Genomic DNA, 16,788 nt, shown 5'->3' with positions numbered 1-16,788 from the left:
TCCATATATTGTCTGCCATTTACACCAGAATATCTACAGATTTCCCCACCTTACAGTCACACATCTGTACACCTCACAGCTGCACGTTCTATTCTGATTTCTACCTGGGGTGTTTCTTTATATGTGACTTCATAGTGATTAAGGAGTCAATTGTTTTGTATCTGCACAGTGAATGAGCTGATACAACAGAAAGAGATTTGAATAATGAAAAAGCGAATGCACTTGAGGATTTGATCACCAGAAAAATGATCATCAGAAAAACTGTATAACTGACTCACAGTGAACATAATCTTGTTATGTTGCTACACTTCTGTACAGATGAATCAAGGCGCTACTTCTGTGTATTTTACATCATGTAGCGAAGACATTTGGTGCAGTATGATTACATCTACCTGGCAGGCTTTGCTAAACATGACCCAAATTTTCAAGAGAAAGAAAACAGTCAGTTTATTGAATGTTAAGACAGAGAAGCAATTTCTAACAAACACCCCTCCAGTAAATATGTTTTAAATAAGTCACCAATATTTACAGCACATCTCATTACACATTCTGATCGTCAGGGGGAAACTTCACCATAAAACAAATTTCTCTATAAAGAAAAACAAAATCAGACAAAACACTAATAACCAACAGCCTTGTGCTTAAACCCCCACACAAAAAAATGGTAGGTTCCACCTGTGTAAAGGCCCTGAGGTTACACCTAAACAAAGTGATTCAGTGTTACAGTAACAAATATAAACTATCTGTAACTATTCAGTAACACATGACTTTGTCTGCAGTATAATTACTATGGAGATAAAGTCAAAGAAAGGATAATCTACAAATAAATATTGTTCTTTCTGCTCATTAATGTGCTTTCTTTTTTTAGTACATACATCTAAATTCTATGCTATGTCAGTAACTTTACATTAATAAACTTGTACCTTGGCTGGAGCAAGGCTCCATACTATGACAGAAAAGATAATGGTATTTCTAGAGGGTCACCATGCATTAAAATGTGACACACCAGTTAAACCACTTCTTCATTTGCCCTCAGAAGAGCTTTTTGTCTCACTTCATCATAATCATTAAGCTGATCAAAAAAGTAGAAAAAACCCCATCACCTTCATTAATCATCAGCTTATCCAATACAGTATTATACACATGAAAACATAAAATTTAGAGAGAAATATTTATGTGTTCATCAGTAGTGTAACATGTAACAGGTTGCATTTCATTGTACAGGGCATAATGGACTGGTTACCCTGTAAGGCTCTACATGCTGCTGTAGTATCCATCTGTAGTCTACTATGTTGAATGCATTCCAGGAGTCTTGTTGTGATGAGGTGTTGCCAATTCAATTCCCACTCCTTTTTTTTGCCTTGTTTAATTCAACTTCAGTATGTGTCTTCCTACATTTCCCAGAATAAACTGATTTTTGATAGCATGAAGTTTGAACATGCTAATTAGGGTGAGGGTGTTAAAGACTTCAATAACAATCGAGACATGTGCAAGTCAATCCATGCATGTATAAGACCCCTAGCCTCTCTTCTGTATTATACCACAGTGCCTTTAAGGGTGGAGAAAGGGGACACCTCAGTAGCCTTTTCATTAAATAATCAAACCCCCATCCTCTACACCAGGAAGAATGCTGGGACATGGCTAGTCTGATAATTTAGTCAGAGAAGAGACTAGCCTGAGGGAAACGGTCTAATTTCCCTGGCCCCTGCCAAAGGTTCCTTGGGCAGCGGAGGAGGCAGCGCTGGCTGCGGCAGACTGGAACGTTCTGTTGGTCAGGACTCCTTGGGAGAACTCCTGCTGGGCTTTGGTGAAGCTGGCACCTGTCCTTCTGTACTTAGAGTGGATCTGAGGAAATGGGAAAAGAGCCAGAGGTTAGGGGCAGCAACAAGTTTATAAATCAGATCAGATGATGGATCACATCTGTTACTGGAAATTTTCTCACCATTAACCTGAGCATTTGGGGATTTCAAAGTGAAGCCAGCCAGTTTTCCAAGTAAACTGGGAAAATTGTGTTTACTAGATTTTTTTCCAAGGTTTTAATAACATTGCAAGATAGATTATTTTAGGCAGTTTTAAAAGTTTTCAGATTTTCTCATGAAGTATTGTACTTGACAAAAAGGTGTTGCTTGTCTACCAATGTGTGTATTTTGACACAGATTTGGGTCAAGATGCAAACCACAATTTTATAAACATATCTTCTATTAAAATAGCATTTCTAGGTTTGTGCAGGCTCTGTTGGCGTATGTGCTCTCTGATTGCTTCCTACTTGTAGTCATGATTTTCTTGCATAGCAAGAGCATATATTTGCAGAAAAGAATGGGGGACAACATGGTCTTCAGACTCCACACAGCACACACGCTTACTGTTAAAATTAAATGTCTTAATACACTGACCACAAAGTGCTACTGTCCCCAAAAGTTGCCACAAAACACAGTTCCCTTTCTAGTAGATAAATGGTTCCACCTCCCATTTATTTGCCCTTGTCTCCATCATCTGTATTGACTGTGTTGACTTTTTCCAAATCAATTGTTTGTAGGCCCAGCTTCCTGACCTGCTTCGAGTATTTCTGATCCTTCCTTCTGATCCTTTATATCCATTCAGCGGTTTCTAAATCTTCATATTCCCTCTGATGCCATAGTTGCCCTTTCATTGCAGCTGCTGTTCAGAGTTTTTGTCACCACCAGTTTTAGTTTCTCTCGTTATGTTTCTCCCTTTGATCTGTTGCAGCCTACTGAGTTGAAGTGAGAATAAACAATATGAAGCTAGTGTGAATACCCATATTTATATATGTATGCCGCACAATGTTTGACTCTCTATTTTGGGCGAGTTCAAGGAATTCCAAGGCACCGATCTATTTAATTTGACTACAAACACAGGGTATATATAGACTGCAATTTACTTTAAGATATTCAAATTAGGGTTATGTAACCTATTCAGAGATTAAACGTGACGGGTTAATATTGAAATTGTAATCAGATTATCCGCAAAGTGTAAACTGTAACAAACTGTAACATAGTTCAATATTCCCTTTTGTGAAGAGAAGTTCTAAAACGTCTAAATTAGCATTGGCTACATACCATTTTCAGTAGGATGACACCAAGAACAGCGTTTACAGTGAAAAAACCAGCGACTACCATCATGACCACAGCCACAGCCAAGTTTGTGTTGATCATGGAGATTGATGCGATCCATCCACTGCCAACAACAGAGACATACAATCAAATAACCATGTGTCATTTCACATATTCTCTACAGTGAGTGTCTACTGTACAGTACACAACAAAGTTTATTGGCATAAAAAAAAAAAATTGTATGAAAATTACTGAATTAAAGAGAAATGAGACAACATCCTAACCTGCCCCAGCAACCAATGGAAAAGCATGAAGTTTGGAAAAAGTGAATGATGGAAGATAGGAAAGCCTAATATATATTATATAGATATAGAAAAGTAACCCAAAGAGAAAAGTTCCACACACTTACAAAGCAGCAACCCAGACAAATTAGGGCAGCAGGAATCTGTCAAAGAGATGCAAGAGAGGAGATACAGGGCAAGAATACACACACAAACGCATAGGTGTGAATGAAGAAACATACTGACCCATGCATACCCACATTTACTATGAATCACATTCATCCAACATGAAGATTATTAGTTAGTTAAAAAGGTTCCCACTGACCTGTTTCCCCAGTTGGGGATCCCCACAGACTGGATAATGTACACTGCCACTTGGAAGAAGAAGACAAAAAAGAAGAAAAAGAAGCTGAAGGAGCTGTCAGACCTAAGGAGAAAAAACAGACAGTGCAGAGGACATGATATTAATGTTATTTAGATAATAGATATAAATGTTACTTTCAATTGAAAAGACATTCACAAGTCACAAAAACAAGTCAAGATCTATAATTCAAAGCCCTCCAATTAAAGACTTGTGTACATATATCAGGAATTACAATATAGTGGAGGTTTCTCGTTACCTGAAGGCTTTGTAGACCGGCCTGTACCAGCAGATGAAGGACACAGGGGTGAAGAGGATGAACCAGAGGATGGACAGACCGAAGTCCACACCATACTTAGCGTCTGCAGTGAAGTAAGCCAGGCAGGCCAGCACGTTGAGGAAGAGAGTGGCACTATGGACTGGAAAGACGCACAGGAAATAAATGAACTGGGCTGAGAGTAGTGAAATAGTAACTATCATACATGACTCTGCTTTCGAACAGCTAAAAAACAGGTGTGTGTGGATTTTTCTGGTCAACCATCTTTAGTCCCTTTTAGAGAAATTAGAGAAGTAAAGAGAAGTAAAATCATGATGGAAAGCTGCTGATATTTGCCAGCCTTGCAACCTACAGGATTTTTGCACTGAGGTTTGCAACAATCCTGATCCATCTCCGTCTCAAAAGCATCAACAAGGCAGGAAGTGCTGATACATGCATCTGAAAATATCTCATTTTCATCTCAACGGAGATGGGCTTGTTTACATACAAAACCATCAAATGTAAACCATACTATCCTGCAGATCAATGACTCTTTCATATTAAAAAACAATGCAACGTTTGTTGTCTGAGGAGGTATTGAGGAAAAACCGCATGTAGCTGTACATACACATCCAGAGGTAGTACATTCTCTTGCAGATCCTGCGGTACTCCTCAGGGATTTCCTCCTCAAAGTCCTGGTAGAAGCAGGGCCGCACAGGGAAGAAGTTGGGAAGAGGTGGCCAGTTGTTCTCTTTAGCTAACAAAGATTTCACAATTTGATTATCATGAGTGGCGTGTCCATTCTTATAGTTCATATATATATATAAAACATATTTCACAGCTTTGAACAACTGCAGGCACTTACCTCCAGGGTTCGCTCTGCCTGTGTTCCTGTTCTGTAGCTCCTGCTCCTTCCGGTCCAGCTCTGCTGCTTTCTTCTCCAGCTCCTCCTGCTGTTTGATCAGGTTAGCTTGGGCAGCAGCTGCAGTGGCCTGATGAGTGATGGAAGAGCTGCACTCTTAACACCGTGTCCAATACTGGCACTGCATCACTACAACTCCAACGAACTGATTATCAGATTGTAACTGCTGACTCACTATTAAAAGTCTAAGCAATGAATGTGAAAGTAAGCGATTAAAATGATAGCAGTGCAGCTATTTATTCTTAATATCTGTGTAATAGACCGTATGTTTGTTGTATTTGTTTAGTTTTGCATGGAAACAGTGGCACGCCTTGGAATGCAAGATAATTTTCAGACAAATATTCTGATAACAAATAGAAATCAAATCAAATATTAATATTGGTGTATATGCTGGCCAATAAGTGACAAGATATTGCACCAAAAGCAGCCTATATAGCAATTCTTTATTTCTTCAATTCACAAATGTTGATCTTTGCCTCAAACATTAATAACTGATTAGGCCCCACTCTTCTATCACAATACACTCTTGATTAAGTCAAAACTGTAATCTACTTCTATAATCTTGATCTATTATTTTGAATATTCAAAGTCACAGTCAACTCCCTCTCTCTGGTTAGTTAATCTCAACTGAAATATAAAACGACTGAGATGTGACTTCACCCCTGCTTATTTAATTTCCTTCATGTGTAAACGTGTGGGTCTTGTGTGTGACTCACTTGTGCGCTCTGCTCCACAGACGTCTGTAGTACAGCAGGTTGAGAGGAGGCTGCAGAGATGGGGATGGTCGTGCCTGAGTGGTTTCCCTGTTAAACGATTGAAGCAATATTTTTTTTTAAATGTCTAAATGACCTTTCAGTGATGAACACCTACACATCACATCCATGAGGGGATTACTTAATAGGGCCAACCATGCACAGGGGCCCAAAAAGTCAGGGGACCCATGGCCCAGAGCCTTTGTTTGAAGTGACTGTTAACATTTCTTGTTGTAATGTCAGTCAAGCTACTATAAACCGATGGAAAAGGACCAGAAAGAGAAATAAAATGACCACATTAAGACACAAAATGACCATAGAGACATACACACACAATGACCATAAACAGATGCAAAAGAACCACAGAGAGACATAAAATGACCACAAAGAGATACAAAACGACTACACGTCAGCATTATTTGCAGTCGTTTTGTACCACTCTTAGTTTTAGGGGTCTTGCTCTTAATGTAGGAGGGGTGGGGGGACTTTTGTCTGTGCCCAGAGGCCCATTGTCTCATAATCTGTCCATGATCACATCATTAAAAAAAGAGTAGCTAACCATGTCAGTTGCAGAGAATGGGTTGAACTCCCCAAGGTGTTCACTGCCTCCGCTGGTGGCTTGTGTGACTGAGGCATCCTGAAAAAGAAACCAAACATAGCTTAATGTTATGATGTGTTATTTGGTGCTGCTTGTGTGAAGTAAGCACTGTTCAAGAGAGTCCCCAAGAGAGTCGCAACCAGTCCAGGAAGAGCACTTGAACGCCAAGCTGTCTCACACCACATTAACTATTAATAGACTCTTGACTCTGGATCACATTTGTCTCAGTTAAAACACAATTTCTTAGGTCTGAACAAGTGAAAGGTGCTTTTTGTTTTAAGTAAATATGTGACAGGGACATGTTCACCTGACATTAACATAACTGCCTGGAGCTATTGGATATGAAAACACTGCGGTGTGATAATTTCACTAAAAAGAAGAACACACCACTAATGAAGATCCTGTAAATCCACCATTAAATCCCACAATGCCCCTTGTAGATTTGATTTACAAAATTAATCACACGGTTTTTATCAATGGCGCATTGAATAGGAGTCACAGTTGATGGCTACATGGCAGCAGGCACCTGTTCGTGGGTATGCTTACCTGTGCAGGTAAGTTAACAGCCCACGTACAGCGTAAATACACGGTTTTACAGATAATAGTTATATTTAGTCTAAGATTGGACTTCAACGTGTCATACTTCATAATAGGGACGATTCTTAAGCCAGGAAATGCTGAGGCCAAACCCAGCAACCAACCAAACAGGTTTTTTGTAGCAGCACTATCTCAGTCTTCACTTCACACGAAAAACCTTCTCAAAAACTGGGTTCGCAGAGATAAAACGATACAACAGTCTCACCTGGAAAGGGTTAACGTCCACTGGGTCGACGAAGGGGTTGCTGTCAAATCCCGACATTGCAGAGAAAAGTTTACCTTTTGTGAAATAAACAAAACGACAGTCCCCGTCTTCCCTGACGGCTGCGACGGCTCCAGAGTCCTGATGGTGCTGCTGTGACACTGGACCTCTGCGCATGCGCCGCTCGAATGGCGCACAGCGTCACCGGAGGTTGTCCGGAGTCACTTCTAATCAATTTAGCCTTCCTTTATTTTTAGACATAACGTCAATTGGTTTCAAATGCGCAGTTCTCGTGACAGTCTGAATTCAGTCCATTGTGGTGAACGTACAAAGTGAGCTCTTTTTCAGTTGTGAAGGAAATATTCAGATCCTTTACTTCAGTAAAACTACTACTAATACCACACTGTGAAAGTACTCCAAGTAAAACTCCTGCATTCAAATATTACTTTTAAGTATAACCAGGACAGTGTACTTCAACTGTAAAAAGTAAAAGTACTCAATACAGAAAAATGGTCCCTCATTACTCATGCATTAATGTGCAAACATTTTACTGTTGAAGGTGAGGTGCCTCTAATTTTTAACTATTTTGTATACTAAGGCTTTAACTCCATTTTCATAATGCAGTAATCTGCTTATTATATTCTGAATTAATCAACTGAATGTTTGGTTTGTAAAACTTCTGAAAATAGTGAGAAATATCTTAACAATTACCCGGAACCCAAAGTGACGCATGATGAATGCCTATTATCGCTGAAAAGTAGTCCACACCACAAGATTACAAAATAATTAAGATAATTGAATCAATCATTTAATTGACTAATAATTTCAGCTCTACTCTTGGGTACTGTTGACAATACAATTATAGTAATGAGTTTAATCTGTAGCAGTTCATCATATGCTATGAGCCTTTTCATATATTTTGTATGTAAAAGTAAGAGAAAAGTAAAAAGTACTTAACACAGTAATATTTTCCCCTGAAATGTAGTGGAATAAGTACAGAAATAAAACACTCAAGTAAAATAAAAGCACCTCAAATTTGTACTTAATAACAGTACTTGAATAAATGTAGTTAATTACTTTCTACCACTTTTTAAAACTTTACTCTGGTCTTTTTAGTTGCCTTTAGGTGCTGTTGGACTTATGGCTCATGTAAAGGACCCAACAAGCTAACTCAGAAAATGGGAATTTCTTAATATAGGCCTGTCCTATTTAGGTTATTTCTTTTGATGTGATTTTGTTTCTTTTATATTTTTTTTACCATGTTATACACCATATTATTTGCTGCTTTCTTAAATGCTGCTGCTGCCTTTTAACTCTGGAAAACACTTATTTACTTGCCTCTTAGTGGAAAAGTACTTGTCTCCTGTGTTGGCTGTGCTGGCTCACGTTCGCACAGTCGTGGCTTTCTGGGACCTTTGAATATAATGGAACCATTACTAGTGCTAATAGTAACACGGGTTCTTTTTCTACTGTGACATGTCAAAATGTCTTATTTTAATACATTATCTACGATTGGAATTTTGCAGTTATGTCAAAGTGTTAACTATTTCAACACAGGCCTGAAAAATAAACATTTAAAAATAGACAAATGACAAAAACACAAACATTCTCATTAATAACGACAGAAGACATTGTGATTTTATGTTCTTGCTTGGTTGCTATTGAGCAAACACTTTAGAGACAGGAAGTGGGGATGGGTTCGGGAGCAAGGGGTAACAATAGATTTCAAGAATAGAATGGCATTTGTCCACTATACTGTACATATGAACTGTACTGTACATTACAATTGTTGTATGGCTGTTAAGCAGTGAATGCATGGATTTTATACACATCCGACATTCTTTACAGAGCTGGGATCCCCTTGGCTGGAATACACACCAGCTGACTTGGTCCCTTTGATGGCGGTATTTCCCTTGTAAGGGGGAGAAAAAAAAAAAAAGCAGCACAAACTTAAAACACATGAAGTGGTTCTCTCTTTCTCACACATACATACAGTCACGCATGAGCGCTTGGCAAATGCAAACACACACACACACACTCACACACATAAACCATCCACTGCCCAAATCCGTACATCTCTGTCCAAGATACTCCAAAAAGATAAATATTTGACTTCAACTACCCAGCAGAGGCTGGTGTTCCGGCTTTGTACAGTATTTATACCTGTATATTATATGCTATAAAGAATTTCTGTGACATTAAAATTTATTAAATAAGGGAAAAATAAATTTGTAATAACAGAGCAACCACTGCTTACACTCCTTGTTATGAACTGTAAACTCATAAAGCAGCTAATAATGGAGAGCTTTATTTTCACTGTAACATCTGTCACGCCTGATGTTGCCTGACTTCTTCTCATATGCTGTAGTACACCGCTTTGGCTTTCCAGCTCTGTGTCGTTCCCTGATGCTGAGTGGTCTTCTGTGTATTTCAATGTTCCCTTTTCTCTGTCCTCCTGCTCAGTGTGTCTCCTCTTGGCGCTGAGTAAAGTGCTGCCAAGGCACTGTGAGAGCATGGGTTGCAGTTTAGTCTACAGAAGAGGAGCCCTTCCACTGATACCCATCCATCTGCCAAACATCTCCCCCCTGTGGAGGTGGAAACACTATACACGGCACTTGGGGACACTTCTTTGCAGACTTCAACAAAGAAAGGCTAAGCAAGAGTGCTTTGAGAAGTGGAGATCAGTCGCCACTACGTTACCTCCCATTGAGAACATCTTTGCCTGCCAGGGAGTTGGATAAGGAGTGCTTTGGTGTCCCAGTGTTCTTCATACCATGAATTCATTACTGCCATATAATACCAGCTGCTGTGGTATGTCTGGAGGGTCCCTGCCATGGCCACCGCCATCTCTGGAGTGCCCCAGGGTTGAATGCTTGGCCCCCTTAAGTTTCTGTTTACCCTTCTCTGGATTGAAGGTGCCTCGGCTGGTAAACTGGGGCCTTTCGTCATATGCACCCTTCTGGTCTCCTGTAGGGCTACTGTCTATGCTGTCGCATCGGGAGGCGTGAGATGCATTCAGAGCCTGGGCCTGAGACTGGGCTGGACCTGAGCCAAGGGAGGGAGACTTGGAGTGGAAACGAAAGCGCCGGGTCGTGGCAGAGGAGGAAGAGGACGATGGGTGGAAGTGTGATGAGGACGAGTAGGAGGACACACTGGAGCAAGAGTCAACAGAGTCTAGCGAGTCAGGCTGCCGGTGGAGAGCACGGCGTCGGGGGCTCCTCCCGTCAGATCTCCGAGGCCAGGGGGAAGTCAACACTGGACCTCTTTCTGCAATGAAAGACAAATAGAAGTTAAGTTTTTTAAAACAATTTTTTCCATTTTTTCTCATAAATGATTTATGATTCCCTGTATTTTGACATACCAGAGAAGTCAGAAATGGTTCCCTCAGAGTCAACGTTGAGGTTTTCAGAACTGTCAGCTGTACCGATAGAGGCCTCTGACTCCAGGGTCTCATCATCTGATGCTCGTGGCTCCAGAGTCAGCATCTCAAACGTCAACTCCTCTCTGCACAGGCAAACATCCTGATTAAACAATGGGCTGAGCACACATGGTGAGACACAGCTAACATTAATAGTACATGCAAAATAGTAAGGTTAATTTTTGTAAATTCAGTTTTAAGTGCAGTGATGGAGTTTACTTTTCTTTCTGCAGGCTTTCAATTTGCTCTGTCAGCACTCTCTCTTCCTGCTGCATGGCAGCCTGCTGATGCTCGGAGATTTCAGCAAACGAATCCGCTCCCTCCTCACCACCACTCTCTTCTACCACAGTGTTGGCCACAGAGGGCAACCGGGGACTAACTGGAGGCGAAGGCGTGTGGTAGCTTAGTCGCTGCACGTGGCCTTTTCCCTGAGAAACAAATCAAGGGCAGTTTTTTTTCTCACTAATGTGAATATTGCATTTGTGCTTCATAAAAAGAGTTGACGACCACTAAATGAAAGCAGTTATGCTGTTATATATGGTACATTTCACCACTTTAAGCAAGAAGCTACTGTCTCAAACATGCAGTGATAGAACCACATGACAAGCTGTGCTTAAAACAGTACAGCAGCACTAAAGAGACTCATCAAACTCAAAGGTGGGTACAGCACAATGAGACACAAACTTTACCTTTTTAGCTGCGTTTGGCTGCTTAGAGCAAAAGTGAGAAACAAAAAAGATAGGAATCAGTGATTCTAGTTTTCTAAAGGTCATTAAAACTATAATTGTGTGTCAATGTGTGTCATTTCTAGCAACTGATGTGCTGCCTGAGTTTTCTTAGAAGTGAAGCTTTATAGATTTTAAGTCATAGAATACACAAAAAGTTTTCACTTTATATGTTCCATACTCCACATAACATTATGTGAATCTACTGCATGGTTGTATAATGTCTTTTCTTGCATCCACAGAAGACAGTTACAAAATTAAAGTAAAAAAGAAAAAATCAAACAAAGCAAAAAAGAAAACAGAATCAGAGACAGAGTAAAGTGATGACTCATGCTTTAGGGATGAAGAAGGAAGATGTTAATCTTTGAAAAGATACGACTGTACAGTGATCAGTACCACATCAACATCACCAATGGATGATGGCTTGGGAATGCAATCCATGGTGTGTGTATACATACCCTAGTGCGTGCTATGCTCATAAACCTAACAGCTATTAGTACGGGTCTCTGGGTAAAAGAAAGGACAGGTTAGGGGAGAGAATCTGGAGCAAGAGAAAAACTGCTTAGAGAAGGAGGAAATCAGGGGAAGGTATAGGAATGAAGGAGTTGGCTCAGTCAGGTAGATTAAGCAATGAGTCACTGTAACTGATGAGATTCTGATAACAGTGTGATTAATCATATTATTTGATCTTACCATTGACCGTCGAATGAGGGTCAGTCTGCACTTGGCCTTGTTTTCAGCAAACTCCAGGGTGCTGATGTCCTTTAGTCGTACTTTGTACTTATTCATCTGTTCACAAATGATAAGTTCTACGCACCTGAGGAGGGACGGCGAGAGACAAAACCACTTCAGAATGACTGGAAATACTTAGCAGTATGGTATTTATTTATACAGTATGTGCCTCCCTTTTTCTATTTTCCCAGTCATTCTCAGTTGTTTTCTATCAAGCCTGTCTTTGGAAACAAACCAAATCCATGTCCCCATCCCATTCATTAATTTATCAACCATTATTGCAGCAAAGCAAGCCAAATTAAACATTATTTCATTGAAATAAAGTAATTATGATGTAGTGACAAGAACGACACGAGGCTGTTCTGACAGTGAAGATGAGAACAACTTCAGTTGACTTTAGTTTTGACTGATGTGTTTACTTTTCAAGCATCACCTTTCTTTTTGTTAACATTTCTCTTCCCAAAAGTCTTCTCAAAAACAGGTTCAAATTGTACTTGTGCCATCTGAATAAATCTTGATAAATTGGATTTGATGGCCATGAAAAAGAGTTTTGTTTATTGTTCCCACATGAAACAGATTAATTCAATTTTAGTACCACTCCAATTTTTTCTCCTGGTCATGCATGCCCCCACTGAAATGCCAGCGTGCCCCATCTCAACCCACACTTTCTTAGACGAAGCAAAGAAATAATTTGATAGACATGACTTACGCAGTCGTCTTGCTGATGTCCTGGACGCTCTGCAGTGGATCAATGGTGTCAGGACAGCGCAGGATACAAGGGGCAAAAACTATAGCCAAGGCATTGGCTGACATACGGTTCGTCTCCTCTTGCAAGGCGATCCTAAAAGCAATGAACTCAGTATTAGAATAGTCTACCAGGATGGAAATAAAGCAAGTTTCATGTATTAATCCTACTGTAAGATTAAGAACAGCTTTTCTTTGTTACCTGACAAGATGAAATATGAGGCGTTCCAGAGTGTTTAGGTGAGTTCTGCTTAGCTGGTCAATAACTGAATACACCCCTCTGATCATTTCCTTTTTATCCTGCAAACCTGGAGAGACGTTCCCACAAGATAAATCACCATTTGCTGCTACGGCAAACAAATATATCTTCTGCTGTTTGCAATAATGCATTGTTATCGTGGACAGAATCTACAGTGTTGGATGCCTGATGTCGAACCACTCACCCATGGCACGTATAAACTCCTCATACAGTTCGAATGTCATGAGAGGATTAGGCAGGTCTCTCAGCCACTGCTTGAAAACACTAGCAATAACATGGATGTTGTAGTCATCCAGATTCATGCTGTCCACATCTGGAAGGACAGACAGAAACCAAATCACATTTAATCCTTTCCCACTGATGTTTCTCAGCTTTTTTAAGCCAGTTTGCATCATTCACCTGTTAGCTGTAATCTCTAGCAAAGTTACCTGTGTCCAGTCCCTGCTTGAGCTCCTTAATTTTGTTGGTGGAGCCTGACTTTCTGTATATTCCTTCAGTGTAGAGGCCATGCATCTCAATGTAGTTAATAAGCTTCTCCACTACCAGGGGCACCGTCCTCTCGTCATTAGTCAGACGAGAAACTTCCACTCCGAACTGTCTGGAGGAGAGCTCTGGATCAAACTGTTCACAGACACAAACAAATATACTCAGACATGTGGTGTATATACACACAGCAATAAAGACCAGTATTTTTAAATGCATACAAAAATTGGAGAAAAAAACCCCACAAAACTCAGCCTACTAAGTCTTGTCTTTTTACAACAATGACCTCCCGCATATCAAGTGACAGAGAGAGCTACTGTACATAGACCCACAGTAATACAATTAATGTCATGGGACATTGTTGTGTGGGGGCACACTATGGCCGACTCACCTTCTTACTGCATTTGGTGGTTGTCTTCTGGCAGCACTTTCTGTGGCAGGCGTAGCGGCACACTGGATAAACACAGCCAGAGAAATCAAACAGGTCATTTCCATTATCAACAGAAAGGCAGTGCCTCCTCATTATTCAGCAAAAGTTGGGACAAAAGAAAAAAAATGTTATCAATGTTATCACAAGCAGCATTGGCTGGCATGAAGAAAACATCCTGTGCGAATAAAGGACAAACTGTGTGGAGAAATCTCTGGAGACACGGAGCCGCAGACCCCATGAGTCCAGTTGAAAACAATCTGATTAGGGCTGAGGAGGGAGAGAGGGCGGGGCTCACACTGAACCCAGCTCTGCCCATGACATTTTGTGTGTGTGTGTGTGAGTGTCTGTGTAAAGATGAGGGGTGTTAGTGAGTGCATTTGCGGTCAAAAGATTTGACATGAAAAGCAATTTCTTCTACAGCGCATTGTCCAACAGTAAATTCATTTCATCACACAACTAATATTCTGGTGTTGGTTACATAAGAACAATGTTGGCTGTATGAGTGAGTGTGTGAATGAGAGAGAGTGTGTGTGTGTGTGTGTGTGTGTGTGTGTGTGTGTGTGTGTGTGTGTGTGTGTGTGTGTGTGTGTGTGTGTGTGTGTGTGTGTGGCAGGGTTCCAACAGTCACTGACATCAATTTTAAGGACATTTCAGTTACCTTCTGTCAGAAAATAGTGAAAAATGCTCATCATGAGTTCCCAGAACTCTTTATTTTGTCTGATCCACGGCCCAAAACCCAAAGATATCAAATTTACAATTACACGAAACAGAGAAAAGCAGCAAAACTCCACGATTAAGAAGCTGCAATCAGCAAATACTTGATTATTAAAATTGCTGATGCTTCATTTTCTCTTAATTGAATTGTCAATTATTTCAGGACTAAAATATTTAAATTAGAAAAAAAATTGCAATCAAAACAATACATTTAAAAGAAAAGGTTCATAATCTTTCATAGCTCTATGAAATTGAGGGATTCTCAAGATCAGTTTTTTCTGTTATTTTGTATGTGCACTCACGTTTGCACACACAGGCACGGTCCATCATCCAGATGAGCGATGAGCAGTATTCACAGTAAGTAGGGATGCTGTACTGGGTGGACTTGAAGATGTGGCCGTTGTGCTCCTCCACCTGCAGAGAGCAGCAGAACACAGGTTTATTTGGAGTTTCCTATCATGTTTATATGGATTTATTTATTCTGGTTTTTTATATATCCTATTTTCTATTTTGGTCACTGGAATATTTATATCTTGTTATTCCAAAGAGTAGATGGAGGTGTCAGAGCAAAGTGTTGTCTTTCTTCTGTTGCTCTCAGGATCGTGTACTCAGTAATGATGAGAGGGAACACAGACTCACAATGTCAGTGTCCTTTTTCCTCCGTTTTTTGCGTTCAGGTTTAGGTAGCGGCTGTAATAAAAAGGATTTAAAAAAAGACAAAAGAGAACAACATATATGTTTTAGTATTCAGTAGATGTGTTGCTGTAAATGTAAGTACTATTAATACACATTAACATGATGTATAGTACATGACATTTAAAGTTTGTAAAGATCGCTACACTTCCAATTTCATCCACAACAGTTAATACACACCAATACACCAAAATGTGCATATATCCCCGGGCTGTCAGGAGGCTGTTACACGCCTTTACCTTGCTGATTGTGCTGTCCATAGGTTTATACTCAGTCATGAACTCATCCAGGAAAACTTTAAAGGTGTTGACCCACACTCTGACAGGGGACTCGCTCCAGTCCCTCTGCTCCTGTCGCATGGTCTTCTCCAAGATGTGCTCAAACAGAGCGTAGAGGTCTTTGTAGCGGATACTCTTACCGTCATCCATCTACGCAGGAAGAATAAAAGATCTAGTCTAACTCTTTTGAAACTGCTATTATGTAAAAAGCACTGTGATCTGATTACAAACTCGTGCTTCTAATCACTTTGAGTAAAAAGATCATGAGTGATATTCCCATATGATGCTTTACTTTTAAAGAGTATCTTTCAATTTGAAATGATCAGATAAACCATGCTGACTTACCGCCAGTGCGGTGGAGTACGAGTTGAAGATGTTTAGACGGAATTCTTTCAAAGCCTTTTTAAACACAACGTCCACCATGGTGTCCTTCTTACTGTCCTCTGTGTCCAAGTCATTGATCTAAAATATGACACCACAAACATCTTCGCATGAATATGGAGGTCGGCAAAGAAAAAAAAAAAACTCAACGCTTGAGCTCCAAAGTGCATTGTAATCATCTGGAGTTACTCCTTGTGAGGAGGCACAGCTGCAAGACATGAAATCATCTTTACACATATGTATCAAGAGAATAAGAGAGAGCACGTTTGGCTGTACCTTCTTCATGAGGAAGTCGTTCATGCTCCTGTAGTCGTTGGTGCAGGTGAGGATCTGCAGCGCGTCGTTCTGCCACTGAGCAGGTTCCAGAGCCACACTGCTGATCTTGACACTGCGGCGTCGCTTCACCTTGGGAGACGGTTCTTTGTTCTCCTTCAAGTCTCTGAACCCTCGATCCAGCGTCAGATCAGGACTGCAGGGGGGCGACATGTTTTCCTGACCGGCTGTGTGGAAGAGAATTGCAGTTGGTGACACTTATGCAGGTTCATTCAAAGATTTCAGCATCCAGTGTCTCTTATCTTGTAATTTTTAGTTTATATGAACATCCTTGAAATGGATGCATTTGCTCCTGGGTAACGCACCCTCTCCCAGCAGTGGCCCAGTGTCTCCGTAGTCTCCATCCAATGAATCGGCTCCGCAGATCAGCTTCTCTCTGGATGCCTTCTTATCCCCGTACTTTGTCTTTCCCCAGAAACGCATCTTACCACGAACCCTGCTAAAATAAAAACAAATTTGACAATGATTACTGATGAAACTGATGAAAACTGTGATTATAAGTGTCCTTAACAATTTCTATTAAGGCCAAGGCATGAAAAAGAAAATGTTATGGTAAAA

The 16,788-nt window shown here is 40.4% G+C and overlaps 2 protein-coding genes across 2 annotated transcripts in view; both read right to left on the bottom strand.

Moving 5' to 3' along the window:
- Positions 1-421: 421 nt before the first annotated feature.
- Positions 422-7,187, bottom strand: LOC111223883 (secretory carrier-associated membrane protein 2-like). Its single transcript, XM_022748184.1, has 9 exons — positions 7,044-7,187; positions 6,203-6,280; positions 5,608-5,694; positions 4,835-4,961; positions 4,598-4,726; positions 3,973-4,132; positions 3,678-3,779; positions 3,078-3,195; positions 422-1,845 (listed from the first exon to the last, which is right to left on the bottom strand). Exons 1-9 carry the CDS (start codon positions 7,098-7,100, stop codon positions 1,690-1,692), a joined length of 1,014 nt encoding a protein of 337 aa, XP_022603905.1. The 5' UTR covers positions 7,101-7,187; the 3' UTR covers positions 422-1,689.
- A 1,490-nt stretch (positions 7,188-8,677) lies between these two features.
- LOC111223136 (unconventional myosin-IXa-like) overlaps positions 8,678-16,788 on the bottom strand; it is a 78,969-nt gene continuing 70,858 nt past the window's right edge. The window contains exons 28-44 of the mRNA XM_022747167.1: positions 16,536-16,666; positions 16,174-16,397; positions 15,862-15,978; positions 15,478-15,666; positions 15,185-15,235; positions 14,848-14,959; positions 13,793-13,854; positions 13,347-13,539; positions 13,103-13,231; positions 12,862-12,967; positions 12,625-12,756; positions 11,877-12,000; positions 11,642-11,689; positions 11,148-11,165; positions 10,678-10,886; positions 10,402-10,544; positions 8,678-10,307 (exon numbers count right to left, since the gene is read on the bottom strand). Of these exons, the coding sequence (XP_022602888.1) occupies positions 9,808-10,307; positions 10,402-10,544; positions 10,678-10,886; positions 11,148-11,165; positions 11,642-11,689; positions 11,877-12,000; positions 12,625-12,756; positions 12,862-12,967; positions 13,103-13,231; positions 13,347-13,539; positions 13,793-13,854; positions 14,848-14,959; positions 15,185-15,235; positions 15,478-15,666; positions 15,862-15,978; positions 16,174-16,397; positions 16,536-16,666 (2,488 nt within the window). The 3' untranslated portion in view covers positions 8,678-9,807. The remainder of the gene's footprint in view (positions 10,308-10,401; positions 10,545-10,677; positions 10,887-11,147; positions 11,166-11,641; positions 11,690-11,876; positions 12,001-12,624; positions 12,757-12,861; positions 12,968-13,102; positions 13,232-13,346; positions 13,540-13,792; positions 13,855-14,847; positions 14,960-15,184; positions 15,236-15,477; positions 15,667-15,861; positions 15,979-16,173; positions 16,398-16,535; positions 16,667-16,788) is intronic.

The sequence above is a fragment of the Seriola dumerili genome, unplaced genomic scaffold, assembly GCF_002260705.1.
Source record: "Seriola dumerili isolate Sdu_G_001 unplaced genomic scaffold, Sdu_1.0 BDQW01000011.1, whole genome shotgun sequence".
Taxonomy (NCBI): Eukaryota; Metazoa; Chordata; class Actinopteri; order Carangiformes; family Carangidae; genus Seriola; species Seriola dumerili.
Note: the sequence above shows the minus strand (reverse complement) of the source record. Positions and strands in the feature narration are given on the sequence as shown.